The 27,865-nt window shown below is 43.2% G+C and overlaps 1 protein-coding gene across 7 annotated transcripts in view; it reads right to left on the bottom strand.

The window, feature by feature from the left end:
• The window catches only part of LOC119967679 (signal-induced proliferation-associated 1-like protein 2), a 651,675-nt gene that overhangs the window by 378,177 nt on the left and 245,633 nt on the right, over positions 1–27,865 (bottom strand). For all 7 annotated transcript variants that reach the window (XM_038800505.1, XM_038800501.1, XM_038800504.1 and 4 more), the window contains one exon: positions 3,487–3,675. In XM_038800505.1, coding sequence (XP_038656433.1) covers positions 3,487–3,675 — 189 coding nt within the window. The remainder of the gene's footprint in view (positions 1–3,486; positions 3,676–27,865) is intronic.

Here is a 27,865-nt window from a genome sequence, read left to right as displayed (position 1 = left end):
GGAGCCGTGGCAAGTTGCTGCAGTGCATCTTGTACATGGTACACAAATGATGGTGGATGCAGAAAATGTTTTAAGATGATAATGCAGGCTCAATTGTATAGAGCTTCCTGAATCTTATTGGAACTGTACTAATTCCTGTAAGATTAGGATTTGCAATTTACAGTGTCAGGAATTAAGATGGCTCTAGAGGGCTCTTGTTAATCTATTTGATACAGAGAGGGCGCAATTTTCCCACCGCAAAACTGTGCGCGGGTCACCCAACATGCAGTGCCCAGCGAGCTCTGGATCACACCCTTACTGGCCGGGCTCAGACTGCATTCTCCCGGCCGGCGAGGCCTCAGCCAGGCACTGATTAGTACTGGTTTCCACGAGTGAGAACCCGACGTAATGTGGGGGCCTCTGAGGTCATTTGAACGCCTAGGTGGTTGTGGACAAGGCAGGGCAGCATCTTGGCATGCACCCTGAGTGCCAACTTGGTAACCAGGCAGTACCAATCAGCTTGCCAGTTTTGCACTACCAGGGTTTTGGACACCACCCAGGTGCCAAGCTGCCAGAGTGCAATGTTGGCACTGCCAAAGGGTGGGCCCCGAGGGGGGCCATGCCCATGAAAGGGGGGGGGGGGGGGATGAAATATGGGGGCTTGAAGCAGAGTACGTAGGGGTGTCATAAAGGTTAGGGGGCTGGGGGGCTGAATGGGGGTGGGGGAACTGAAAGGAGGAAGCCCTAAATTCGATGAGCAGAAATTTTGTTGATTTAAATATTGCAAAGATTTAAAGCATTGACATTAATTCCTGAAGCAAACTCTTCTACCTTGCCACTCACTCCCTGTCAATCGTCGAAAGGTGAATTATTTTTCCAACCCCAATTTGATTCCAGGTAAGCTTTCAACCACATAGTGCTATCACTAAGACTGCCTATTTTCACCTCTGTAATATTGCCCAACTCTGCCCTGGCCTCGGCTCGTCTTCTGTTAAAAACCTCATCCATCTCTTCATTATCTCTAGACTTGACTATTCCAATACACTCTACCCATAATAAAAACATAAAATATTGAACAGACTCAACAGATCAGGCACCATTTGTAGAGAGAGAAACAGAGTTAACGTTTCGAGTCCATATGACCCTTTTACAGAATTATTGATTTGAAACATTGGACGCGATCTTCTGGCCAGCCGACAGGGGCACTGCCAGGGTGCCAAGTGGGCTGTGCCAAGCTGGCATTTTATGCACCCGCGCGATTGGGTTGGGGTTGCCTGGTGTGGGTGTTGGGGGAATGCGTGGGCTGGGGGAACTTTGCATGTTGCGTTCTGGCTGGGGGGAGGACGGGGATTTATTTTGTGGGTCTCGAAGATCAGGATGCCATTTAAAAATGGCGTCCCGATCTCATGCTACAATGGGGAGTACTTGCAAGCTGAGCTCTCACTGTGGAAAGCAGGGCGATATGCGGCCTCTGCCGTGCGTTCCCCGTTTAGGCCCCTTATTCAAAGCAGGTCACGTTGAATAACCATGTGTTTCTCGGCATTGAGTGTTGGAAAACACGTGGCTAAACGGGAACTTTTGTTTCCTTTTGGGAAAGTTGCACCCATTACCTCTGTTTCTGTCTCCACAATGCTGAGTTCTGCTGAGTTTATCAGCATTTTTTCAGATTTCCAGCAACTAGTTATTTTGCTTTTCTTTCCAGTAACTGCGGTATTTTGTCTTTATTACATTCTACCTGCGGTGATTGTCCCTTTAAGGGCTACACAGAAAGGTAAGGGTCACATGGACTGTGCGGCCAATCAGGAGTCAGTGGGGAATCACCCCATGATGAGAAAGGCATCTTAGGCAACCCCGAACCGCACACGTGCAATCCCAATTCAAGGGGGAAGAGAGAAAGAGTGGAAGGAGAGAGAGAGAAAGACAGAGGGCGGGATTCTCCGTTTGCTAATGTCGAAATCGAGAAATTCGATCGGGCAGAGAATAGGTTCTGATCCTAAAATCGCAACGGGCGCCAAATCGCGATTCCCCATCACCTCAACAGCAGCGTCAATGCGTACCGGAACGCACGTACAGTGAACACCATATGCATATCATTAGCGGGTCAGTCCTGGTATTTAGCGGGGCCTCAGTGATCCCCCTCCTCCGATGGGCCAAGTTCCAGGTGGCATGGTTCACTTCTGTATTTAAAAATCGTGATTCAGGTGACTCGCGATCGGTCCAGCACGAAGCCCCATTTGGGCCTCTCCCACGATTCACCTGTACTTCCTGGCCCACACGCCCACAGACAGGGAAAGGAGTTTCAGGAATGCTGTGGGTGAGACACAGAGTTGGGGCTTGCTTGATTTTGTGATTATGTATTATCTAATTTCAATGTATATAATATTTCTGTTATATTCAGTAGTTTATTTTATTTTGCAAGTTAAGGTAAGAATGCATAATGCAGTACGGTGCCCAATTTGTACATGTTTTTTTCCGAGTAGGAAATGTCCAACGGAATCTAATTCCGGCTTTAACATTCTCATGGGAAGTCATGATTCTCGTAAAGTCGCTTCATTTAAGGCTGCAATATTCAGGAATGATATCCCAACTTACTGTAAGAAATTATTGTATTTTCACACCATCCTTCCAAACATTTCACAATTCAGCCATAATTCCTTCCTTTTCGAATAACCCTCATTTCTGCTGGTCGCCTTTGCTTTCTCTCAGATATGTAGTTAAATTAAGTGTCCCATCTCTGATCGCTTGTATCAATGCATTAAGCACAAGGGGCAGCACGGTGGTACAATGGTTAGCATTGCTGTCTCACGGCGTCAAAGCCCGAGGTTCGATCCCGGCCCCAGGTCCATGTGGAGTTTGCACATTCTCACAACCCAAAGATGTGCAGGGTAGGTGGATTGGCCATGGTAAATTGCCCCGTAATTGACAAAAAAAAGAATTGGGTACTCTAATTTAAAAAAAGATGATCAACATGTTGTAAGTTGTAATATTCTAAATTGGATATTATGAGGGTGATCCATTTGCACAAAGAAAAGTAATGCATTAATCTATGAAACTATAGAAAAATCTTCCAGAGTAAAATTTCATTTGGTGCAACACATGGGAAAAATAGAGTAAAAGATATGCTGAACAAAGTAAGAGCCAATTACGGTAAATTTAAACAGGAAGTGAAACTATTTTGTGGATATATTAAATATTTTCCGCAAATTCGTAAGTTTCAGAACTTAGCTGCTAATGTTAAGTTTAGTATTATATTCTTGGATAAGATCATGGTCATAAACATTTTCAAAAGCTTATCAAGTGGTTTTCCTTTTGTAACATGCTTTGTTAGCTATTCGTTCATTGTTGGTGTTCCCACCTGTTGTTGCTTGCTCATTCATAGATTTCCAATATGCTCATATTTCAGGCAATCATAAAACAGGTATTTATTTCATTTTTAAGTTGTAACGATATTTGAGCCAGTACAGGCATTCCATATACTTTATATAGATACACAATGTAAAAACTTACCCCTTGCTCATCAAGTTTCAGCAGCTGTTCCAATACTTTGGGAGAGTTTGAAGCCACCCTAAGGCACTGGATATTGACCTCGGGAATGACATATTCCAGCACCTCCTTCATAGGCAAACCTCGAGCTGTACCATGTCGAGCTGTGGATGGCACAGCATCTTCTAGCACTGCTCCTCTGAGAGTGGAAAGCTAAAAAATGGAGGGGGAAAAAAGTATTTCAAGTTAAGAATTAAATCTTTTTATGACTATACTAGCATTAAAATCATATGTTCCATTTTGTGATATTAATCATTGCAAATCACTTTGGCTTTTTAAAATTTGTTAGGTTAGGCCACCTATTATTATCCTAAAATATCAACTGGTTCAATTTTCTACAGTAAATATAGTTTGCAAAGGACAAATTTAATTCATTTTCACAAACTGGGTTTCCTCAGATAAGAAACGTCATACAGTGCAGCAAATATACATTTTCAACATGAATTATGTTAAGAATTGAAAATAACTAATGAACAGACCTGCCCTCATTTCAAAAACACAGATATTCATTGTTAAAAGTCTCAATGAAAATTAATAATACTGATATGCTAATACTAACAATCCTTCAATGTCGCTGAGTCAAAATCCTGGAACTCTTTCCGTAACTGTGGATGTACCTACACCACACAGACTGCAGTGGTTTAAGAAGGCAGCTCACCACCACCTTCTCAAAGGCAATTAGGTCTGGCCAGTGACATCCACATCCCATGAAATAAGTTTTGAAAATACCAGAGTGGATTGTGACAGAGTTGCTGGTACCAGAGTAGCATTCTGTGGGTGAATTGTTTTGGCCTTAATTACACCTCTTCCCATTTATAACCACAGTAAGAAGTCTTACAACACCAGGTTAAAGTCCAACAGGTTTGTTTCAAACACGAGCTTTCGGAGCACAGCTCCTTCCTCAGGTGAAGGAAGGGGCTGCGCTCCGAAAGCTCGTGTTTGAAACAAACCTGTTGGACTTTAACCTGGTGTTGTAAGACTTCTTACTGTGCTCACCCCAGTCCAACGCCGGCATCTCCACATCATTTATAACCACAGAGCATTAAAGGAGGCACTATCACCTAATGACCAACTTGCTGCTCAAGGAATCCCAGATAAATCCCATTGCTAGGTGCTCTGCGTTGGAGCAATTCTAAACTAACCAAACTGCCCCATGCTTTCTGTTCTAGCAATCGTAGACTAGTGAAACTGGCGTGCTCTCTGCTGGAGCAATCACAAAACCAGCTGGCACAATCCCAGACTAATTGCGCTGCCCTGTGCTCTCTGTTCAAACAATTCTTCAAATTCTCCTTCAGTTGCTCTCTCCTGGAGCAATCCCAGAATAATCTCACTATCCCATGCTCTCACTAGAGCAATCCTGACTAATCCTGCTCCAAGGTGCTCTCCGTTGGAGTAATACCAAACTAATCTCACTATCAGGTGTTACTGGTTGGTTCATTATGCTGTCAAAGATACATAGGTGACGGGTATTGTTTGATTAAGGACTGAGAGTACACAAAGATACTCTGGTTTATTTGATTTTGTTTAATTGTTTGCTGTTGTACTCAAAAGATATAAAGAAACTCTGAATTTATTCATTTTTGGTTTATCAAAAGAATAAAAAGAAACTCTGCTGGGTACTTAGGAGGCAGAGATCGGTATTGTCGCATCCTGTGAATCTACCATCAAGGAAAAGATCTGTGCCTTGTTTCGTACTTGCTCGTGGAGCAATCCCAGACTAATTCCACTGGCCAATTTTCTGCCCTGTTGTTCAGTATCTTCCTTGGCTCTAACTCGTTGTCTCCTTAGAAAATGCAATACTCTCTGCTTCAATTGTTCCCCATTCGAAACTATTCCATGCTTGAACAGAGCAAGGACATTTCTGCTAACTTCTCCCTTCGGTCTCTTACTGTCAGTTCAATACAGAGGACTCTCCTTCACTGATGTCCTCTTCATTATATGTCATGACGATTCACTCCCCCTCCTGATTTATCAATTAATACATATATAAATGAGTAACTTTTACCATTGTGGGTTTGGTTCTAACAGGTTCGGTCAGTAGAGAGCATACAGAATTCATGTGGGTGATTGATGTTTGTAAATGAGGTGTCATGAAAATGAAATCAAAGCAGACAGCAAAAGAGAGGCAAGGTGGCAGGAATCAACCTGAAAAACATCACAGGGAGGCAGGGGTAGGGAGGTGCAGTTGGAAAAAGAGCCAAGAAAATGAGAACATAAGAAATAGCAGCAGGTCCTTCAAGCCTGCCCAGCCATTCAAGAAAATCATGGGTGATCTTCTAATTCAGATAGACTTTTCCATCATATCCCTTGATTTCCTGAGCATCCAAAACACTATGGGTATGGGTCACTGTCTGTGCGGAGTCTGCACATCCTCCCAGTGTGTGCGTGGGTTTCCTCCGGGTGCTCTGGTTTCCCCCCACAGTCCAAAGATGTGCAGGTTAGGTGGATTGGCCATGATAAATTGCCCTTAGTGTCCAAAATTGCCCTTAGTGTTGGGTGGGGTTACTGGGTTATGGGGATAGGGTGGAGGTGTTGACCTTGGGTAGGGTGCTCTTTCCAAGAGCCGGTGCAGACTCGATGGGCCAAATGGCCTCCTTCTGCACTGTAAATTCTATGATAAATTCTATTGAGCTCAGATTTGAATAGACTCAACAACTGAGCATCTCCACCTCTCTGGAGTAAATTCACAACCCTTTTGAGTGAAGACATTTCACCTCATTGATTTTAAATGGCTAACTGCTTATTTTGCCTCTCCAGGCAGACTTTTCCTGTTGAGCCCCTGAAGAATTTTATGTTTCAATAAAATCACTCTTCATTCCTCTAAACTTTAGAGAACAAAGGCCTCATTCCAGGGAATAATGTCAAAAAATGTAAGTCAGTTATTTGGGATTTGGATTTTAGATTTTAATCAGTTCATTTAAAAGCAATTGTACAGGAATATTTCATAAGGAGCAGAAGGATTTCCAGAAGGGTGAAAAAAAATCCCAAAACAATCTGCATTAATATAGGACCATTTATATATAGTATAAGATGCTTCCCCAGGCAAAATTTGGCACCAAGTGACTTGAAGAGTTATTGAGAGGAATAACCTACAACATCATAAAGGAGAGAATGGGGAAAGAGGCAGAGGGGTTTAGGGAGCTAATTACAGAGCTTATTGCTCCTAGGCACTTGAAGGTACTGGTGGCACAATTAAACATCGGTGATGCACAACTTGCCAGAATTGGAGGAACCTAGAGATCTAAAGATAGAAAGGCTGAAGAAGGTTACAAAGATAGAAAGGAGCAAGGCCACAGAGGGATTTGAAAACATGGATGAGAATTTTAAAATCAATGTGTTTCTTATCCAGGAACCAGTGTAGGTCAGTAATGGGGGAATAGGACTTGATGTGAGGAAGAACACAGATGCGAGGAGGAACGCAGACAGCAGAGTTTTGGATGACCTCAAGATTATAGAGGGTAGAATGTAGGAGACCAGTCAGAAATGTGTTGAAATGGTTGCGTCTAGAGGTAACAAAGTTTCAAATGAGGGTTTCAGCAGCCAGATTAGCTGAGGCGGGGTGTGTGTGTGTGTGTGTTGGGGAGGGGTGGGTGGGAGGAGATGTCATGGGCGCAATTCCCCCCACCATGCCGGGTGGGAGAATCGCTGGGGTGCTGGGCGAGTCCCGCCGCGCCGGCACTCGATTCTCCCCCCCCTTCCAGAATGGCACGGCGAGATTTACAGCTGGCCGCTCGGAGAATCGCCGCTCGCCGTTTGTAATGGGCGAGCGCCGATTCTCTGGCCCGGATGGCCTGCCCAATATGATGGGTTCCCGCCTGCGCCGTCCACACCTGGTCACTGCCGGCGGGAACGCTGGGGGGACGGCCTGTGGGGGGCGCTCAAAAGGGGTCTGGCCCGTGATCGGCAGGCCAGACTCTCTGAAGGAGGACCTCCTTTCCTCTGCCACCCCACAAGGTCAATCCGACATTTCTTGCGGGGTGCCCGCGGGTAGGACGGCCTGCAACGGTAACATTATTTACGCGGCGCTGTTTATGCAGCGCCAGGGCCCGGTGTGCGTAAATGACGCGGCGCCGCTCCTAGCCCCCCGGGGGTGGGAAATTAGGGTTGAGGAGCGGCCTCCGACATCGGAGTGAAACACTCCGGTTTTCACTCCGGCGTCGGGACTTAGTCTCCCGATGGGAGAATCTCGCCCCAGGTGTTGCTATGGCGATGGAAGTAGGAAGTAGGTGAGCTTAGTGGTGGCATGGATATGGTTGAAAGCTCATCCTGAGGCTAAGAATGTAAAGGTTATGAGCAGCCTGGTTCAACCTCAGGCAGTTGCTAAGGAGATGAGTGGTGTTGGTTTTAATAGAACATAGAACAGTACAGCACAGAACAGGCCCTTCGGCCCTCGATGTTGTGCCGAGCAATGATCACCCTACTCAAACCCACGTATCCACCCTATATCCATAACCCAACAACCCCCCCTTAACCTTACTTTTTAAGGACACTACGGGCAATTTAGCATGGCCAATCCACCTAACCCGCACATCTTTGGACTGTGGTAGGAAACCGGAGCACCCGGAGGAAACCCACGCACACACGGGGAGGACGTGCAGACTCCACACAGACAGTGACCCAGCCGGGAATCGAACCTGGGACCCTGGAGCTGTGAAGCATTTATGCTAACCACCATGCTACCTTGCTGCCCCTATTTGAGGGAACAAAGTATATAATGGGGATCCAAGGCAATTGAGAAGAGGGATTTACAAATAATAATGAGATAAATTCAAACTCTATCGACAGGAAAACCCAGCACAAAATGCACAGACCAACACAAACCAGCGACCAGAATTAAGAGCGAGAGATAACAGACTGAGCAAGTGGGGGAGTGGCAGGGCGGAGTAAAGGTAAGTGTAAAGTCTTTGTTTCACATGGTTATTTGTAGCACATCTTTCTTCAATTTAGGCTTTCAGTTTGAGGTTTTCTATTTCCAGTCTGTAATGGATTTCACTGTGGATTCATGAAGATTCTGTGTACAGCTATGCAGCAGTTCACAACGGAGAGTGTGAGAGGGAGAGAGAGAGAGAGAGATAGAGAGGAGAGAGAGAGAGGGAGAGAGAAAGCGAGAGATTCTCTGAAAAATCATACCAGGATCCAATCATTGCATGTTACCGGGCAGAATGCGGCCTTTTGGCCAATTCATTGGCCACCAGCCAACCAATCAAAAAAAGTTCCACAGATCTCTCAGGTGCGCAAAAGTCTGAGTTCTGCTGTCCGAAAATTAGCACAGTGTTCTCTTTTGTAACTTTTGAATTCCTCACTTCCCCTCCTCGATTTAAAGATATATCTCCATTAAGCAGCCAGGGATCAAAATGATAACAGCAAAAATAAAGAAAGGGGAAAAAAGGGAATCAACAGGAAGAACAGTTTGGAATGGACCTGTCCCGGGTATGCCAGCATGAAAGATTAGCAGGCAAAACAGTAATGGTAATGTATTGCTTTTAAAGAAGTGTTGGTTCAGGTACATTACCACAAAGGAAAAAGGTCAAGCAGCCAAAACCAGAGCTCTCCGAATGATGAAAGAGATAAAGAGTAAGATGAAGCAGTAAAAAAGGGGCATATGACAGATGTTAGGTTGATTATTCAACTGAAAACCATTCTGACTACAGAAAGTTCAGGGAGACAGTAAAAAAGGAAATAAGAGAGACAAAGTGAGAGTATGAGATAAGACTTTCATTTAAAATTCAGCGGAATCCAAAAATCTTCTCTGGGCACAGAAATAGTAAAAGGCTAGTATGGTGAGGGGTGAGATGAGTAGAGACCAAAAGAGGTATTCACACTCAGAGGCAGAGGGCATGGCTGAGATTTTAAGCAAGTACTTTGCGCCTGTTTTTACCACGAAGAAAGTTTAGGCCAAAATCAAGTGAAGGAGGAGATAGGTGAGACACTGAATGGGCTAAAAATTTATAAAAGGAAGAATTAGAAAGGCTGAATGTACTTCAAAGTCGATAAGGACCAGATTTGTGCATACAAAGCTGCTGAGGAAAGTAAAGGCAGAAATTTCAAGGGAATACTGGCCATAATGTTCCAGTCCCCCTACCTCATCCATTTCCAGTGAATAGTTCCATCAATGAGAGGCTTAAGTTATGGCAATAGACTGGAGGATCTGGGGTTGTTTTCCTCAGGGAAGAAAAGTTTGAGGAGATTTGACAGAAGTGTTCAAGATCATGAGGGATCTAAACAGAATATATAGAAATATAATGTTCCCTTTGGTATACGTATATGGGGAAAATGCTTGAATCTATCATAAAGGAAGAAACAGCAAGACATCTGGATACAAATTTTCCCATTGGGCAGACGCAGCATAGGTTCCTGAAAGGCAGATCATGTATGACTAATTTAGTGGAATTCTTTGAGGACATTACGAGCGCGGTGGACAACGGGGAAATTGTGTGTCTGGATTTCCAGAAGGCATTTGACAAGGTGCCGCACGAAAGGCTGCTACATAAGATAAAAGTGCATGGCGTTATGGGTAATGTATTAGCTTGGATAGAGGATTGGTTAACTGACAGAAAGCAAAGAGTGGGGATAAATGGGTACTTTTCTAGTTGATGATCAGTGGCCAGTGTTGTGCCTCACGGATCCGTGTTGGGTCTGCAATTGTTTACAATTTACATAGACAACCCGAAGCTGGGGATTAAGTGTAATCTGTCAAAGTTCTCAAATGACACTAAGATGAGTGGTAGAGCCAAGTGTGCAGAGGACACAAAATCTGCAGAGGGATATAGATAGTTTAAGTGAGTGGGTACGGGTCTGGCAGATGGAGTACAATGTGGTAGGAATTACAGCAAAATAGACTATTATTTAAATGGTAAAAAATTGCAGCATGCTGCTGTGCAGAAGGACCTGGCTGTCCTTGTGCATAAATCGCAAAAGGTTGGTTTGCAGGTGCAGCAAGTAATTAAAAAGACAAATGGAGAGAGTTCTGGCAAGGGTCCGCGAGGGCAATGTCCAAGGTGCTTAACACACGGGTGGTGCCGAGTCCAGAGATAGCGATCTTTGGAGTGTCAGAAGACCCGGGAGTTCAGGGAGCGAAAGAGGCCGACGTCTTGGCCTTTGCCTCCCAAGTAGCTCAGAGACGGATTTTATTAATGTGAAGGGACTCAAAGCCCGGAGTGTATAGACTTGGGTTAACGACATGGCTGGGTTTCTCAGCCTCGAAAAAATAAAGTTTGCCTTAAGAGGATCTACGCTAGGGTTCTCTTGAAGGTGGCAGCCGTTCGACGACTTTCTCGGGGAAAATTAAAATGTCAGATGCAGCAGCAATCCGTAGGGGGATGGGGGGGTGAGTGCTTCATTGGGATGGTGTGGGAAGACTGAGTCGCGTGGGGTAATGACTATTTAATTGTTATTGTATATTCTCTTTTTGCACTATGTTAATGTTCACTCTAGGTTGTTTTGTTATTATTGTTACTATTGGTTTATTATGAAAAATTCTGCAAAACCTTAATAAAAATACTTTTTAAAAAAAGAAAATGGAATGTGGTCCTGCATTGCTAGAGGGATGGAGTTTAAAAGCAGGGTTATGTTGCAGCTGTAGAAGGTGCTGGCGAGGCCAGACTTGGAGTACTGTGTATAGTTTTGGTCTCTCTACTTGAGAAAGGATGTACTGGTACCGGAGAGTGTGCAGAGGAGATTCAACAGGTTGATTCCAGAGTTGAGAGGATTAGTTTATGAGGTGAGACTAAATCGACTGGGATTATACTCATTGAAATTTAGAATAATGAGGGGGATCTTACAGAAACAAATAAAATAGGTAGGATAAAAGCAGGGAGGTCATTTACTCTAGCGGATGAATCTAGAACTAGGCGGCACAGCCTCAAAATAAGGGGGAGCAGATTTAGGGTAGGAGCAACTTCTTCACCCAAAGGGTTGCGAATCTGTTGAATCCCCTACTCAAGCAGTTGAGGCTACCTCGTTAAATGCATTTAAGGCAAAGGTAGATAGGTTTTTGAACAGTAATGGAATAAAAGGTTGCGGTGAGCGGGTGAGTAAAAGGAGCTGAGTCCACAAAAAGATCAGTCATGATCTTGTTGAATGGCGGAGCAGGCTCGAAGGGCCAGATGGCCAACTCATGCTCCTAGTCGTTATGTTCTTATTGAGAACCCGGATAGGAAAGGTTGCCCCGTCAGTCCTCTATTTCTCTCAAGAGATAGCCTGAAACGTGTGCAATAATTGGGGCATTTTGCCATTTTAAATTCTAGAAATGTATATGCAGTTTTTCTCAGCTTACTGAACCGGCTGCACATTACTAAACAGTTCTTGCTACTTATCCAGGTGTTGACGTGCTGCCAGAGAATGACTAGGGAGATTTATTCAACTCAGGAAATCTTGAGAATACATCTGGATCTCTGTTCATAGGAACACAGGAACAGGAATTGACCATTCAACCCCTTGAACCTGGTCTACCATTTGATGAGCTTATATTTGACCTGTATCCCAATATTATTTACCCAGTTTGGCTCCATATGTCTTAAAATCTATTGATCAAAGGTTTTAAATTATTAATTAGGCCAGCAGCTACTGTTTTTGTGGGAGTGTGTGTTCTTCACTTTTGTCACCCTTTTGCATGAAGAAGTAGTTTCCACCATTCTTCCGATTGGCCTTACAATGATGTTGAGAATATGCTCCCTTGTTCTAGATCCCCACCGGCGGAAAATGTTTTTTTTACATTTACCCCATCAAGTCGTTTCAAAATCCTAAATAAAGTAATCAAATCACTTCTTATCTTTCGATATTGGGCAGCACAGTAGCACACTTGCTTCACAGCGCCAGGGTTGCTGGTTCGCTTCCCGGCTCGGGTCACGTCTGTGAAGAGTCTGCACATTCTCCCAGTGTCTGCGTGGGTTTCCTCCAGGTGGCCCGGTTTCCTCCCACAGTCAAAAGATGAGTCCAAAGGTGGATTGGCCATGACAAATTGTTCTTAGTGTCCAAATGGTTAGGTGGGGTTACAGTGATCGGTGGAAGTGGGGGCTTAAGTAGGGTGCTCTTTCCAGGGGGAGCTGCAGATGGGCAGAATGGCCTCCTTCTGCACTGTAAATTCTATGATTCATGGGAATTCAAGCCTAGTTTTCATCTCTCCTCATAATTTATCCCTTGAGGCCTTTGTAGAATTCTGGTGAATCTGCAATGCATTTCCTCCAAGGCCACTACATCCTTTCTGGAGTGTAGTGCCCAGATGGTAGGGGCAGAGGTCACGAATGGTGCAGACGAAATGACAAGATGGAACACTTTGATACCCTTCCATAACATAAATCTACTCATCTCATTTTAGTTAGTTTCAATTAACCCCGAACTTCTGCAGCCTTTTCTTTGAGGGGAAAGAGTTCCAGATTTTCACTGTCGCTTAAAAAAACTGTTCCCAATTTCATCACTAAATGGTAAAGGGTTCAAACACAAACTAAAATATACCTCCGTTTCTATTCAGTACAATTCTCTAACATTTTTCTCGCATTAACATTAGGGGCCTCACGGTAGCATGGTGGTTAGCATCAATGCTTCACAGCTCCAGGGTCCCAGGTTCGATTCCCGGCTGGGTCACTGTCTGTGTGGAGTCTGCACGTCCTCCCCGTGTGCGCGTGGGTTTCCTCCGGGTGCTCCGGTTTCCTCCCACAGTCCAAAGATGTGCGGGTTAGGTGGATTGGCCATGCTAAATTGCCCGTAGTGTAAGGATAATGGGGGGATTGTTGGGTTACGGGTATACAGGTTACGTGGGTTTAAGTGGGGTGATCATTGTTCGGCACAACATCGAGGGCCGAAGGGCCTGTTCTGTGCTGTACTGTTCTATGTTCTATGTTAGAACAGCTAGTAGATAAGCAGACCTAGCCCTTTATGAATCAAAACCCAATAACTTATTCTCTTCTATGTAACAGTCAATTTCTAATAGCTGTAAATGATTTATTGAAGGATAAGAAAGATGCCAATCATGTTCTCTTGTCATTTCAGAAGACAGAAAGATTAGTTTCACAGATTTATTACAGGTAAAAGAATATACAGAAGCAATAAGATATTGGGCAAAGTCTCCTGGCTGTTCACATCAGTGGGATCTTCCAGTTCCGCTGACAGCACAACCCTGCCACAGGTTTCCTGGTGGGTGGATTTAATAGGAAATCCCACTGACAGCGGCGGGACCAGATGATTCTGCCATCGGCCAACGGCAGGCTGCATCCTGCTGCCGAGAAACACGGCGCGAGGAGGCCTGAGAATCTCACCTACAGCAACAAAATAATGTACCATAATAGAACACAATATTTAAATATTTAAATATGTATTCTCATGTATTTTCTTGAATTCTGTTTAATTCCCCTTTCTTCCCATGTACTGAATGATCTGTTGAGCTGCTTGCAGAAAAATACTTTTCACTGTACCTCGGTACACGTGACAATAAACAAATCCAATCCAATCCAATCCAATATTTGCATTGGCTTGTGTATTTTTTTTAAAAAGACACAAGACTAAAATCATTACACTATAATGCTGAATATACTTGGGTGTATAATTATGGATTTTATTTGGCAGAGAATTATTCATGTAATCCATATTGGCACAAAGTTGGGGTTCGGTTTTTGATATAAAATATGGCCGTTGAAAATTTGCCCCTAAATGCACATTATAAAAAAAGGCATTAGAATTCAAGGAATAAATTACTTTTCAATAGCTTTCTCACCTTACCAATTGCATTGGGTCTCTAATCCAGGCAATAATTAGGTAAAATCTCCTAACTATACAAAGCAAGGTACAAGCAACATATTTTATTAGATCAGAAGACCTCTCTCATCATGAGTGAGATAAAGTGACTATAAAGGAACAGAGAACCTTTTTCTGGTGCGATGAAATATTCCCCATTTTCCAGATGAGTGCAGCTCCAATAACACTAAAAAAGCCCAACAGCATCGAGAACAAAGTAGTTTGCTTGATTGGCACGTCATCCTCCATAATAAATATTCACTCCCTGCATCACTGGCACTCAGCAATAGCATCGTGTACCATCTTCAAGATACACTGCTGCAAGATGCTAAGGCTCTTTCAACAGTACCTTCTAAATCAGCAACCTCAACCACCTATAACAATGGCAGCAGGTGCATAGGATAACCACTACCTCCAAGCCACACCATCCTTGTGTAGAAATATATTGCCTTTCCTTCACTGTCACTGGATCAACATCCTGAATCTCTCTCCCAAATAGCACTGTGTGTTCCTACAGTACAGGGACTGCAGCAGCTCAGGAAGGCAGTTCATCGCCAGCTTCTCTAGCGCAACCAAAAATTAGCATGAATGCTGACATTGCCAGCTTTAACCATACCCCATGAAAGAATACTAAAAAACTCCACTTGAGAATCCATCATCACTTGACATCTCCAAACATACAAAAATATAAAATATACACAACGTAAAACTTTGGTATGGCATTTCTGCTCAAATTTATGTCAGCATAATTTGACAAAAACTGGTGTAACCATCAGACAAGGTAGTAGAATTTTATATGCAAAATGTGTTCAGTGCACAGAATCTGCAGGCCTAACATCTGTCATTAGGAAAAACATAGAAGCTATTATTATTTCCCTTTCACAGACCCAAGATGGCTCTGTGAAAGGGAAATCATTTTTAATCAATTTATTGGAGTTCTTTGAAGGAGTCACATGTGCCGTGGATGATGGAAAAACGATGGATGCACTGTACTTAGATTTCAGAAGGCATACAAGGCACAACATCAAGGTCATTAAGTAAAATATAAGCTCATAAATGTAGGGGTAACATTTTGACATGGATTGAAGTATGGCTAGCTAACTGGAAAGTGGTAGCCAAAATTGTTTTTTTCTGGTTGGCAAGATGTAATGCGTGATGTGTCACAGGGATCAGTGCTGGAACCTCAAACTATTAAAATTTATATAAATTTGGATAAAGGGATAGAAAATTACTAAATTTGTCAAAGATACAAAGATACATAGGAAAGTAAGTGTGAAGAGAGTGCAAGAAGGTTACAAAATGACATAGATAGGTTAAGTGTGTAGGGAAAGTTCTGGCAAATGGAATATAATATGGGTAAATGTGAAATTGTCCATTTTCACAGGAAGAATGAAAAAGATTATATAAATGGTGAGAGATTGCAAAGCTCGGAGATTCAGAGGGATGTAGGTATCCCAGTGCATGACTCACAAAATGCTAGACTTGCGACAAACCTCGGAGACCACGTAACTTTCTCGACCAAGGTTTTGGCAAATCGCGGAGGCCACGTGGCTCCCCGTCCAATGAAATGGGAGCACGAACGAATCAAAGCTGAGCCTGGGCATTAATACCCTCAGAGGGTAGAGTCTCTGATATTTATAAGAATGGAAATTGTAGGAATTGGGGTTTGCTGTTGCTATTTCTTGTAAATACCTTTCCTGCTTGTAAATAAGTAGTTGTTGCCTTTATACACTAGTGCTCACCCAGAGTTTTCGTTACCTCATTGGCAGCATGGAGAAAATAAATCAGCGCTCCAATTGCAATACTTTAGATTCTGAGTCAAAGTAATTTCAGTATACTGCAGGAGAAGTACCATCATGTCACTTTTTTGGTAAGCTTGAACCTTTTGATGCAAACAAAGAAGAATGGGCACAATACGTTGGGTGTATGTATTATGCTTTTAGAGCAAATAATATAGAACAGGAAGAGAAACAATTATTTTGCTCATAGCTTGTAGCACCCAGACATGCAGAGTAATAAGAATTTTGACTTACCCTGAGGCCCCTGATTTAAAATCATTGACTGAACTCATGAAGTTGGCTCGGACTCATTATCATCCAAACCCTCTATCATTCTTCAGAGGTACAAATTTAATTTGACAGGGAGGACTCCAGTAGAACCTGTTGCGGTCTTTGTGGCCAGGTTATGGAAACAGACAGAATATTGGGATATTTGGAATATCCCTGAATATTAAAGGTGAAATTAAAGGACAAATAACATGGTTATCCAGAAGACATTGCTTGCGGATTCAGAGCTAGACTTAATAAAGACTATGGAAATAGCCTTGTCCATAGAAGGTGCAGAAAAAGGCGCTCAAGAATTACAAAGCATAGAAGGCGATGCTGGAGAGGGACCGCAGCGAGGGAGGGCTGGCTTTGCCGAGTCTGATTAATTATTACTGGGCGGCCAACATCGCTATGATAAGGAAGTGGATGGTGGGTACGGGGTCTATCTGGGAGCGAGTGGAGGTGGCTTTGTGCAGGGGCTCCAGCTTGGCAGCCCTGGTCACGGCTACTCTACCGCTGCCGCCGGCCAGGTACTCCACCAGCCCGGTAGTGGTGGCGACCCTGCGGATATGGGGCCAGTGGAGGAGGCATGTAGGGGAGACAAGGGTGTCGATTTGGGCGCCAATCTGCGACAACCATCAGTTTGCCCCCGGGAGTATGGATGGGAGGTTTCGAGCATGGCGGCGGGCGGGGATGGGAAGGGTGGGCGATATGTTCCTGGAAGGGAGCTTTGCGAGTTTGAGGAGCTTGGAGGAGAAATTTGGGATGGTAAGGGGAAATGATTTTAGGTACCTACAGTTGCGGGACTTTGTTCGTAGACAGGTTCCATCTTTCCCACGCCTCCCGCCAATGGGGATCCAAGACAGAATAGTCTCTAGGGGGGAAGAAGGGGAGGGTAGAGTCTCGGGTATTTATAAGGTGCTCATGAGGGAGGAAGGGTCCCAGACGGAGGAACTGAAACTTAAATGGGAGGAGGAGCTAGGCGGGGAAATGGAGGACGGGCTGTGGGCAGAGGCCCTGAGTAGGGTAAATTCGACTGCGACATGTGCCAGGCTCGGGCTGATTCAATTTAAGGTCGTTCACCGGGCGCACATGACGGTGGCTTGGATGAGCAAATTCTTTGGGATAGAGGGCAAATGCGCTAGGTGCGCGGGAGGACCAGCGAACCATGTTCACATGTTTTGGGCATGCCCTAAGCTTAGGGGGTACTGGGAGGGATTTGCGGGTGTCATGTCCCGGGTACTAAAAACAAGGGTGGCGATGGGTCCAGGGGTGGCAATTTTTGGGGTTTCGGAAAACCCGGGAGTCCAGGGCGAGAAAGAGGCCGATGTTTTGGCCTTTGCTTCCCTGATAGCCTGGCGACGAATACTATTGGCATGGAGGGACTCAAAGCCCCCGAAGACTGAGTTGTGGCTTGCGGACATGTCGAGTTTCCTGGGTATGGAAAAAATTAAGTTCGCCTTGAGGGGATCTGTATAGGGGATCGCCCGGAGGTGGGCAACCATTTATATGGGGGGGGGGGGGGGGGGGGGGGGGGGGGGGGGGGAGGGTAAGAGTAGAGTAGGAGGGATAAAATGGCGGCTAGTACCGGTGGGAGAGGAGCGAGCGGGCTTGTGCAGTATGTTACGATTGAAGTATTGAATGTACGTGGATGTTTGCACATTTTTGCCTTTTTTGCTTTCTTTCTGTTGATGTCTGTAACTGTTTACAAAGCCAAAAACTACCTCAATAAAACTGTTTATTAAAAAAAAAATAATTACAAAGCATGCCTGGGGGAGAGGTCCACCAGCTGGGGTGAAGGGCCATGAACAGCAGCAGCAACACCGAGGTCAAGGGTGTCTGTTCAAACAAAAGAAACTGGGGTAAAGTCCATCGTTCCCATCCAATAACTAATTTCAATAAGTTTTCAAATGTGGGGGAAATTGTGCCCTGGATCCGGAAATGCAGGTTCCAGGGTGCACAGTGTTTAAGTTGCGGTAGAATAGGTCACTTAAGGCATAGATGTAAGAGCAAGCAAAGCCTACCCAGCCCACAAAGGGGCAGAGGCCAGCGTCAGCCCATAGTTTGGAGGAGTACCAGTTACCTGAGCAGAACGTGTTGACGTTGAACCACATTGACGTGGGAAAGTGGCCCCAATAACCATGCTATTGGCTAGTAACATGGAAGTGGACACCACTTTGGCGACTGTAATAGGGGAATAAACTTACCATTACTTATAGGACAAGGTCCAAACATTGAGGCCAGGTTCGCCACTTAAATGTGAGAAGCGCTTAAAATCAAGAGCACCATGATGTAGTTTATGTAGTTTACATAAAAAAATAATCTTTATTGTTTTATATAAACACTGCAAAGAGGTTACCGTTAAAAGCCTCTAGTCACGACTTTCCGGCACCTGTTCGGGTACACTGAGGGAGAATTCAGAATTCTCAGCTGGTACGGGAATTGAACCCGGACTGCGGGCCGTGTTCTGCATCACAAAACAGCTGTCTAGCCCACTGAGCTAAACCAGCCCATCTGTAGTTTATGGACAGCAGTCCCCTCAGATCCTGCTTATTGCTATGTTAGGACAAGGGACAAGGTAATGGGGTATGTTTGGCTCCAACATATTAAATTAAACCAGATAGAAATATTCAAACTGAACGAGTGGGACCAATATGAAGTTCGGAAGTACCCTGAAGTTTTCCAAGAACTCGGAAAGATAAAAGGGTTCCAAGCTAGGATATACGTGTATCTTGTTCCATGTTGGAAAAAGTCGCCTCAGAACGTAAATGCCTTGAAGATTGAGGCATCATAAGACCAGTGCAGTTTGCAGAGTGGACCTCGCCTATCATTCCTGTCGTCAAACTGGACAAGGCAGTCCACATTTGCAGGAATTACAAACTGACTTGGCAATTGAGCACCCAAATTAGGCTAGTATCCCAAACCCAAGATTGAGGATCTTTACGCTAAACTAGCTGGCAGCTTGCTGAAACTGGAATTAAATGAATCCCAAGAGTATTTGACCATTAGCACACACAAGGGCTTGTATTAATATATCCATTTACTATTTCGAATATCATTGGCATGCGTGATTTTGCAATGCAAAATGGAAAGTGTATTATAGTGGTTACCAAAGTTGCAGTTTATTTACAATGTGCTAACTACAGGTTCCACGGGAAAGGAGCACTTAGCCAATTTGGAGGAGGTATTAAAGAGGTTCACAAATGCTGATGTGCACTTAAAGGGAGAGAAATGTACATTTCAGGCCAGCAAGGTGATCTATTTGGGTTACAAAGTAGATGCAAAAGGGCTGCACCCCTTGGAAGAAAATGTAAAAACCGTAAGAAAAGCACCTGCTCCCAAAAATATTTGATTTGATTTGATTTATTATTGTCACATGTATTAGTATACAGTGAAAAGTATTGTTTCTTGCATGCTGTACAAACAATGCATACCATACATAGGGAAGGTGGAGAGACTGCAGAATTTAATGTTACAGTTATGGCAAGGTGTAGAGAAAAGATCAACTTAATACGAGATAGGTCCATTCAAAAGTCTGATAGCAGTAGGGAAGAGTCGGTTGGTACGTGACCTCAAACTTTGGTATCTTTTTCCTGACGGAAGAAGGTGGAAGAGAGTATGTCCGGGGTGCGTAGAGTCCTTAATTATGCTGGCTGCCTTTCTGAGGCAGTGGGAATTATATAGATAGAGTCAATGGATGGGAGGCTGGTTTGCATGATGGACTGAGCTACATTCACAACCTTTTGTAGTTTCCTGTGGTCTTGGGCAGAGCAGGCTCCATATCAAGCAAATACTCTCAAGCCGAAGTCCTTCTTGTGTATGGTAAACTATTACAGTAGGTTCATCCCGCATTTGCCAACTTTGTTAGCAACCTTGCATGTCTTACTAAAGAAACACCAAAGGTGGTTTTGGAAGGTGCCTCAAGATGAGGCTTTCAATCAAATGAAGCAACAACTTCTGTCCATTAGTCTGCTGGTCCATTTCGACCCAAAAAAAGAGCTTGCCCTTACCCGCGATGAATTTGGAGCCATACTTTCTCATAGATTGAATGATGAAACAGAGCAGACGGTCATTTACATATCCAGAACCCTCTCCGAGGCAGAGATGGGGTACTCCCAAATTGGAAAAATAAGGGTTGTGCTCAGCATCAAAAACTTCCACCAATACGTATAATATGGAAGGCATTCCACAAAATGACAGACCATAAACCATTATTTGGGTTATTCAAGGCAGATCAGGCAGTCCATCCCATTGCCTCTACCCGGATACAACACTGGGCGTTAATGCTCTCTGCATCCAAGAGCATTGACCCGGTATCCAAATAGCTATGTTTTAAGGCGTCTCCCACTACCCGTAGGTTCAACACCCCCATCAGTAACAGAATAAATTATAATGACTTTAAACTTCTTAGAAACGCTGCCTGTATCCACAAATCAAATCAGAAATTGGATGCAGAGAGAGACTGTACTGTCAAAAATCAAGAGTATGATATTAAGCAAGGGCTTCTATGGCCAAGCTTCAGAGGCAATGAAGCCATTACTTGACCCGAAAAGACGGTGTACTCCTTTGGGGGTCAAGTGTGGTTGTTTCCAATCCCAGAAGAGAATTATTATTCAAAAAATTGCTTAACACCCATCGGGACATAACATTTTACAATATAAATTTAGACTACCCAATACATTGTTATTTCCAATTAAGGGGCAATTTAGCGTGGCCAATCTACCTACCCTGCACATCTTTGGGTTGTGGGGGTGAGACACACGCAGACATGGAACAATGTGCAAACTCCACACGGACAGTGACCCAGAGCCGGGATCGAACCTTGGTGCTCAGCAACAAGAGGCAGCAGTGCTAACCATTGCACCACTGGACCTCCCTCACCTGGGCATAACTAAAATGAAAATGTTGGCAAAGATATGTTGGCCCTGCAGCAACGCCGACACAACGAATATAGTTAAACAATGTGACCAATATCAAGAACAAGGAAACTTACCCGCTGCCCCTCTGGGAATGGTCTGGTAGGCCTTGGGTGCACATTGACTTGGTAGTCCTTTCATGGGCTCAATGTTCCTTTTATTAGTGGACGCACACTCAAAATGGATGGGGGTGCACTAGATGAAGTCCACTACCTCCTATCCAACAGTCTAAAAATTATGTCAATGTTTTTGCATTCATGGAGTATCCAACATCCTGGTTTCAGGTAACAATACTGCTTTCATCAGCATGGAGTCTCAAAAATTTGTGGTTTACAATGAGATCAAGCACATCAAAAGAGCACCATACCACCCACCATCTAATGGCTTGGCGGAACAGACTGCACAAACTTTGAAAACTGGGATGAAGAATCAGTTGCCAGCATCCATAGATATCATGGTTTCATGATTTCTATTAGCACATAGAACCACCCCACACTTAACAACAGGCATGGCCCCAGCAGAACTACTAATAGGGTGCAGTTGCATACCAGATGAGCCTCATTTACCCAAATTTAGCAAGAAGGGTGGAATCTAGGAAAGTAATTCAAAAAGAAATCATGATTCATCAAAGGTGGAGAGAGCATTTGAGATATATGACCCAGTTTTCATAAGGAACATTGGAAGTGGTCCTAGCTGAGTCTCAGGGATCGGTGTGGCTAAGACTAGACCAGTATCATACAGGGTAAGAACCCAGAATAAAATTCTGAGGAAACATTTAAAGCATTTGAGGAAAAAAGAATCTAACACAAGAGCTGATAGCGTCGCTAACCCCAAACATGCCCACTGTCAGTCCTGATCAAAGTACTGAGGGACAGAACAGGCCATTGTAAACCCATTGCTGCAGGTGTCAGAGAATCAATGGCTGAGGAGATGCTTCTACCAGAAGTAAATTGACTGACAAAGACAACTCCCAGGGAGAAACTCCAACCAGTGATACTTCATTGTTTTCAATGTAAACGGAAGTCCCCCGATAAACTGGGTTATTGATATCAAGATTTTCAGAGACTGGGGGACCTGAAATGAGAAAAGTGTCGCAACGAACCTCAGAAATGGTGTGACTTTCTCGTCTGAGGTTTTGGCAAATCTCAGAGTCCACGTAATAATAATATAATCTTTTATTGTCACAAGTATGAAGTTACTGTGAAAAGCCCCTAGTCGCCACTTTCCGGCACCAGTTCGGGTAAGCTGGTACGTGTCATGGGAATGTCACTTTAAGAAATGTTTGTCTGCTCAAGTGGCTGCAGCGATGTCAGACTGTGAGTGGAGCTGAGCTCTGGCTCTGTTTTTTAGTTTTGCTTTGAAGAAAAGCTTGGGTGTGTCTGAGTTTTTTAAGTTTTGTTTTAGTGTTGGAACTGCAGCCAGCCAAAGAAGGTGTAATTTTGATCTCTGCAATCAAAAAACTATCTCTAGATCATTTGGTGAATTCAGAGTGATAATTGCTCTCAGTAGAGAATTTAAACCTGATGTGCTTCTTTTAAAAGGGTTTTCTTTGTCTTATGGATGTTAAAAGGAAAGTTTAAGATTTACTTAGAGTGTTGTATTCTTTGGGGGGGTGTATTTGAATTGATGGTTGCTAAGATGTTCACAGTATGTTTTAAAAAAGGTTAACTGAGTTCATAGAATAAACATTGTTTTTCTTTAAAAAATACTTTTAGAGTTCTGCTGCACCACACCTGCAGAGTGGTTGTGTGCTCCCATACCATAATCTAGTAAAAGTTGTGGGTCAGGTGATCACCATGATATACTTTGGAGTTCTCTAAACCCTGGCCCATAACAAATTGGGGGCTCGTCCAGGATAAAACTCTATCTATTGGGTTGGCTTTGTGAACTTAAAGACAGTGAGGGGTGAGCATATTGTGAAGAAAGAGAGAAACAGATAGAGGAAAAAGAAAAGTAGAGAGAAAAAAGGAGAAAAGAAAGAATGGCCCGAGCAGAAGAAAAAGAGAAAGGGAAATACAGATCAAGGAAAAAGAGAAAGATAGAGAGAGAGAGAGAGAGAGAGAGAGAGAGAGAGAGAGAGAGAGAGAGAGAGAGAGAGAGAGATAGAGAGAGAGAGAGAGATAGAGAGAGTGAGGAAAAAGAAAGAGGAAAGGGGACAGTGGTGAAAGATAGAGGGTTTGAATTTCGGAAAATGGTCCATGAAACATGACAGTCATTTAAGATTGGTGGATGGAAAGAAAAACGTACAGTTGGAGCATAGTGATGAGGAAAGCGAAAGAACTTCATTATCGAAGGCTTGGTGGGGATCTATTTATGTATGTCCACACATTGCCAAGGTTTGATGAGAAGGAGGTAGAAGCCTTTTTCATTTCATTTGAGAAGGTAGCTAAACAAATGAAATGGCCACAGGAGATGTGGATATCACTGATTTAAACAAAGCTGGTAATAGGGCTAGTGAAGTGTTTGCATCACTATCAGAGGAGGTATCTGGGATGTATGAGGAGGTGAAAAAATCAATCTGAACCGGTGCCTGAAGCCTACAGACAAAGGTTTAGAAATTTAAGGAAAACATTTGGTCAAACATACATGGAGTTTGAAAGGACCAGAGTAATTTTGATAGGTGGATAAGGGCTTTGAAAATAGACCAAATGTATGAAATTATACTTTTGGAGAAGTTCATCAAGTGGTATTGCCAGTAGCACATGAGGTACCAGTGGGAGGTCATTTGGGAGTAAGGAAAACTCAAGCTAAAATCCAAAAACATTTTTATTGACCTGGACTACATAAAGATGTAGTTAAATTTTGTCGATCACGTCACACATGTCAAGTGATAGGGAAACCTCAAGCAGTGATAAAACCAGCATCCTTAATACCCATTCCAGCATTTGAGGAACCTTTTACAAGGGTCCTAATTGATTGTGTAGGACTGCTTCCTAAAACGAAAAGTGGGAATCAATATCTTTTGACTATAATGGATGTGTCTACTATGTTTCCAGGGGCCATTCCAGTACGCAATATTACAGCTAAAAAGATTGTGGAGGAGTTATGTAAATTCTTTACTAGATATGGACTACCCATAGATATACAACTGGATCAAGGATCAAATTTTACCTCAAAGTTATTCAAAGAAGTTATGGATAGCTTAGGAATAAAACAATTTAAATCAACTGCGTACCACCCAGAATCGCAGGGAGCGATAGAAAGGTGGCATCAAACATTAAAGACAATGTTGAGGGTTTATTATCAAGATTATCCAGATGATTGGGATAAAGGAATTCCATTCGTACTGTTTACAATTAGGGATGCACCTAATGATTCAACCAAATTCAGTCTTTTTGAACTAAATTTTGGTCATGAGCTAAGAGGACCACTTGAATTGATTCAGGAAAAATTTGTGAGCGAGCAGTCAGAACTTTCATTATTGGATTATGTGTCAAATTTTAGGGAACGATTAAATAGAGGTGAATTGGCTAGACAGTATTTAAAAGGTGCACAACATGTGATGAAACGGGTAGTGCACAAGAAATCCAAAGTAGTTCGTAGTTTTGCCTATGGAGATAAAGTTTTAGTGTTGTTACCAGTGGTAGGTGAACCTTTAAAAGCAAGGTTCTGTGGACATTATCAGATTGAAGAGAAATTAAGTGAGGTGAATTATGTGGTAAGAACACCAGATAGAAGGAAAGCTCACCACGTGTCATGTGAATATGCTTAAAAGGTCATTTGACAGGGAAGGAGCGCAAAAGGAGGAGGTTTTAATGATTCGAACTCAAAGATCCAAACCAAATCCAGATGACTGAATGAATGAAATGAAATGAAAATCGCTTATTGTTACAAATAGGCTTCAAATGAAGTTACCGTGAAAAGTCCCTAGTCACCACATTCCGGCGCCTGTTCTGGGGGGCTGGTACGGGAATTGAACCATACTGCTGGCCTGCCTTGGTCTGCTTCAAAAGCCAGCTCTTTAGCCCTGTGCTAAACCAGCTGTGATATACCTCAAATTAAATTGGAAATTGAGGATGTTCTTAATAATTGGGATAAATTGTTGAGTTACCTTCCAGAGGATAAACGAACTGACCTGAAAGAGTTATTGATATCACATGGGCAAGTTTGTGGAGATAAGTTGGGAAGTACTAAAATGGTTATACATGATGTCGATGTGGGAAATGCTGTTCCAATTAAACAACATCCGTATTGACTTAACCCTTTAAAATTAGCACAGATTAACAAAGAGATTGAAAGTATGCTTAAAAATGGCATAATTGGAGTGGGTTGCAGCCAATGGAAAAAAAATGAAATGAAAATCGCTTATTGTCACAAGTAGGCTTCAATGAAGTTACTGTGAAAAGCCCCTAGTCGCCACATTCCGGCGCCTGTTCAGGGAGGCTGGTACAGGAATTGAACTGTGCTGCTGGCCTGCCCTGGTCTGCTTTCAAAGCCAGTGATTTAGCCCTGTGCTAAACAGCCCCTGGATGGAGCTTAGCCATCGTGATGGTACCAAAACCGGACGGTACCCAACGGTTGTGTGGGACTATAGAAAGGTTAATGCAGTTACAATAACGGGCTCTTTTCCTATTCCACATTTGGAGGATTGCATTGAGAAGGTGGGACAATCAGTTTTCATTTCCAAACTGGATTTACTTGAAGGTTACTGGCAGGTACCTTTATCCGAAAGGGCGAAGGAGATTTCAGCTTTTGTGACTCCAGATGGTATATACCAATTCAAAGTTATGCCATTTGGAATGAAAAACGCCCCAGTCACATTTCAACGGTTAACTAAAAAAGTTGTTTCAGGATTACTCAATTGTAGGGTATACATCGACGATCTGTCATTTTTAGCCAGACATGAACAGAACATTTGAAGTATCTGATGGAGTTATTCGATCGACTTCAGGAGGCGGGTTTGGTGATAAACCTAGCCAAAAGTGAATTTGGAAAAGCCCAAGTCACTTTCCTTGGCCATACAATTGGACAGGGTCAAATGGTCCCACGTGATGCGAAAACAAAAGTTATTGGGGCGTTTCCGATACCCTTGACACGACAGAAAATAATGCGATTTCTGGGAATGAGTGAATTTTACCGGAAATTTGTACCGAATTTTAACAGTGTGGTCGCTCCACTGATGGACGTGCTGAAGAAACATCGAAAATTTCAGTGGACAGCGGAGCTCCAACAGGCATTTGACTGCCTGAAAGTTGTGATAACCAATGCTCCAATGTTGGAGAATTACAAGGGACTCTGTGATCAGGTTGAACTAAAGTATCTGACTTTAAAGAGAAATGCCGAGGAATAGAGAAATGGATGGGTTGTGCAGAGATCTTCTTGTTCAAAGAGACTGTCAATCGAGAAGGATTTCAGTTGGAGGAAGAAGAACTAAAATGGACTATGGTATTATACCTGTTTGCGTGTGTTGTTTTTTGAAACCAGAAAGTATATTTACTGTATGCATTTCTTAAAGGATAGTGAAAAGGTGAAAAATGAAATCATCTTGAAGTTGATGGTTTTCGGGGGGGGGGGGGGGGGGGGTCACGGGAATGTCACTTTAAGAGACGTTTGTCGGCTCAAGTGGCTGCAGCAATGTCAGACTGTGGTGAGCTGCGCTCTGGCTCTGTTGTTTTTGTTTCGCTTTGAGGAAAATCTTGGGTGTGCCTGTGTTCTTTAGTCTTGTTTCAGTGTTGGAGCTGCAGCCAGCCAAAGAAGGTGTAATTTTGATCTCTGCAATCTGAAGACTATCTCTAGATCATTTGGTGAATTCAGAGTGCTAACTGTTCTCAGTAGAGAATTTAAACCTGATGTGCTTCTTTTAAAAGGGTTTTTTTGTCTTATGGATGTTAAAAGGAAAATTTAAGAGTTACTTAGAGTGTTGTATTCTTTGTGGGGTGTATTTGAATTGATGGTTGCTAAGATGTTTACTGTATGTTTTAAAAAAGGTTAACGGAGTTCATAGAATAAACATTGTTTTGCTTTAAAAAATACTTTGAGAGTTCTGCTGCACCACACCTGCAGAGTGGGCCGTGTTCTCCCCACACCACAATCTAGTAAAAGTCATGGGTCAGGTGATCTTCATGATATACTTTGGAGTTCTTTAAACTGTGGCCCATAACATACGGGAATTGAACCCACGTGATTCCGCAATGGAATGGTAACACAGGTGGAGCAAAGCGGAGCATGGGCTTTATTACCCGCTGTCAAAACCTGGACTAGGAGATTGTAGGAGTTGTGGTTTTCTGTTGCTGTGTCTTGTAAACAGTTGCATGTAAATACTTATTCTGCTTGCAAATAAATAGTTGTTGTCTTTATCTACTTGTGGTTGCCCAGAGCTTTTGTTACCACAGCTTGTATGCAGGTACAGCAAGTAATTAGGATGGCAAGTAATTTGGAAAGCTAATAGACTATTACTGTTAATTGTTTGGGTAATTGATTATAAAAAGAAAGAAGTTGTACTTCAGTTGTACAAGACACTGGCGAGACTACATCTGGAGTACAGTGCACAGTATTAGTCTCTTCATTTAAGGAAAGATGTAAATGTGCTGGAAGCAGTTCAGAGAAAATTTACTAGACCAACAGGAATTGAAAGGTTGTCTTGTGAGGAAAGGTTCAACAGGCTATCCACCGGTGTTGAGAAGAGTAAGAGGTGACTTGATTGAAATCTTTTAA

Source organism: Scyliorhinus canicula, chromosome 6, assembly GCF_902713615.1.
Source record: "Scyliorhinus canicula chromosome 6, sScyCan1.1, whole genome shotgun sequence".
Lineage (NCBI taxonomy): Eukaryota > Metazoa > Chordata > Chondrichthyes > Carcharhiniformes > Scyliorhinidae > Scyliorhinus > Scyliorhinus canicula.
This window is presented reverse-complemented; position numbering and strand designations above follow the sequence as displayed.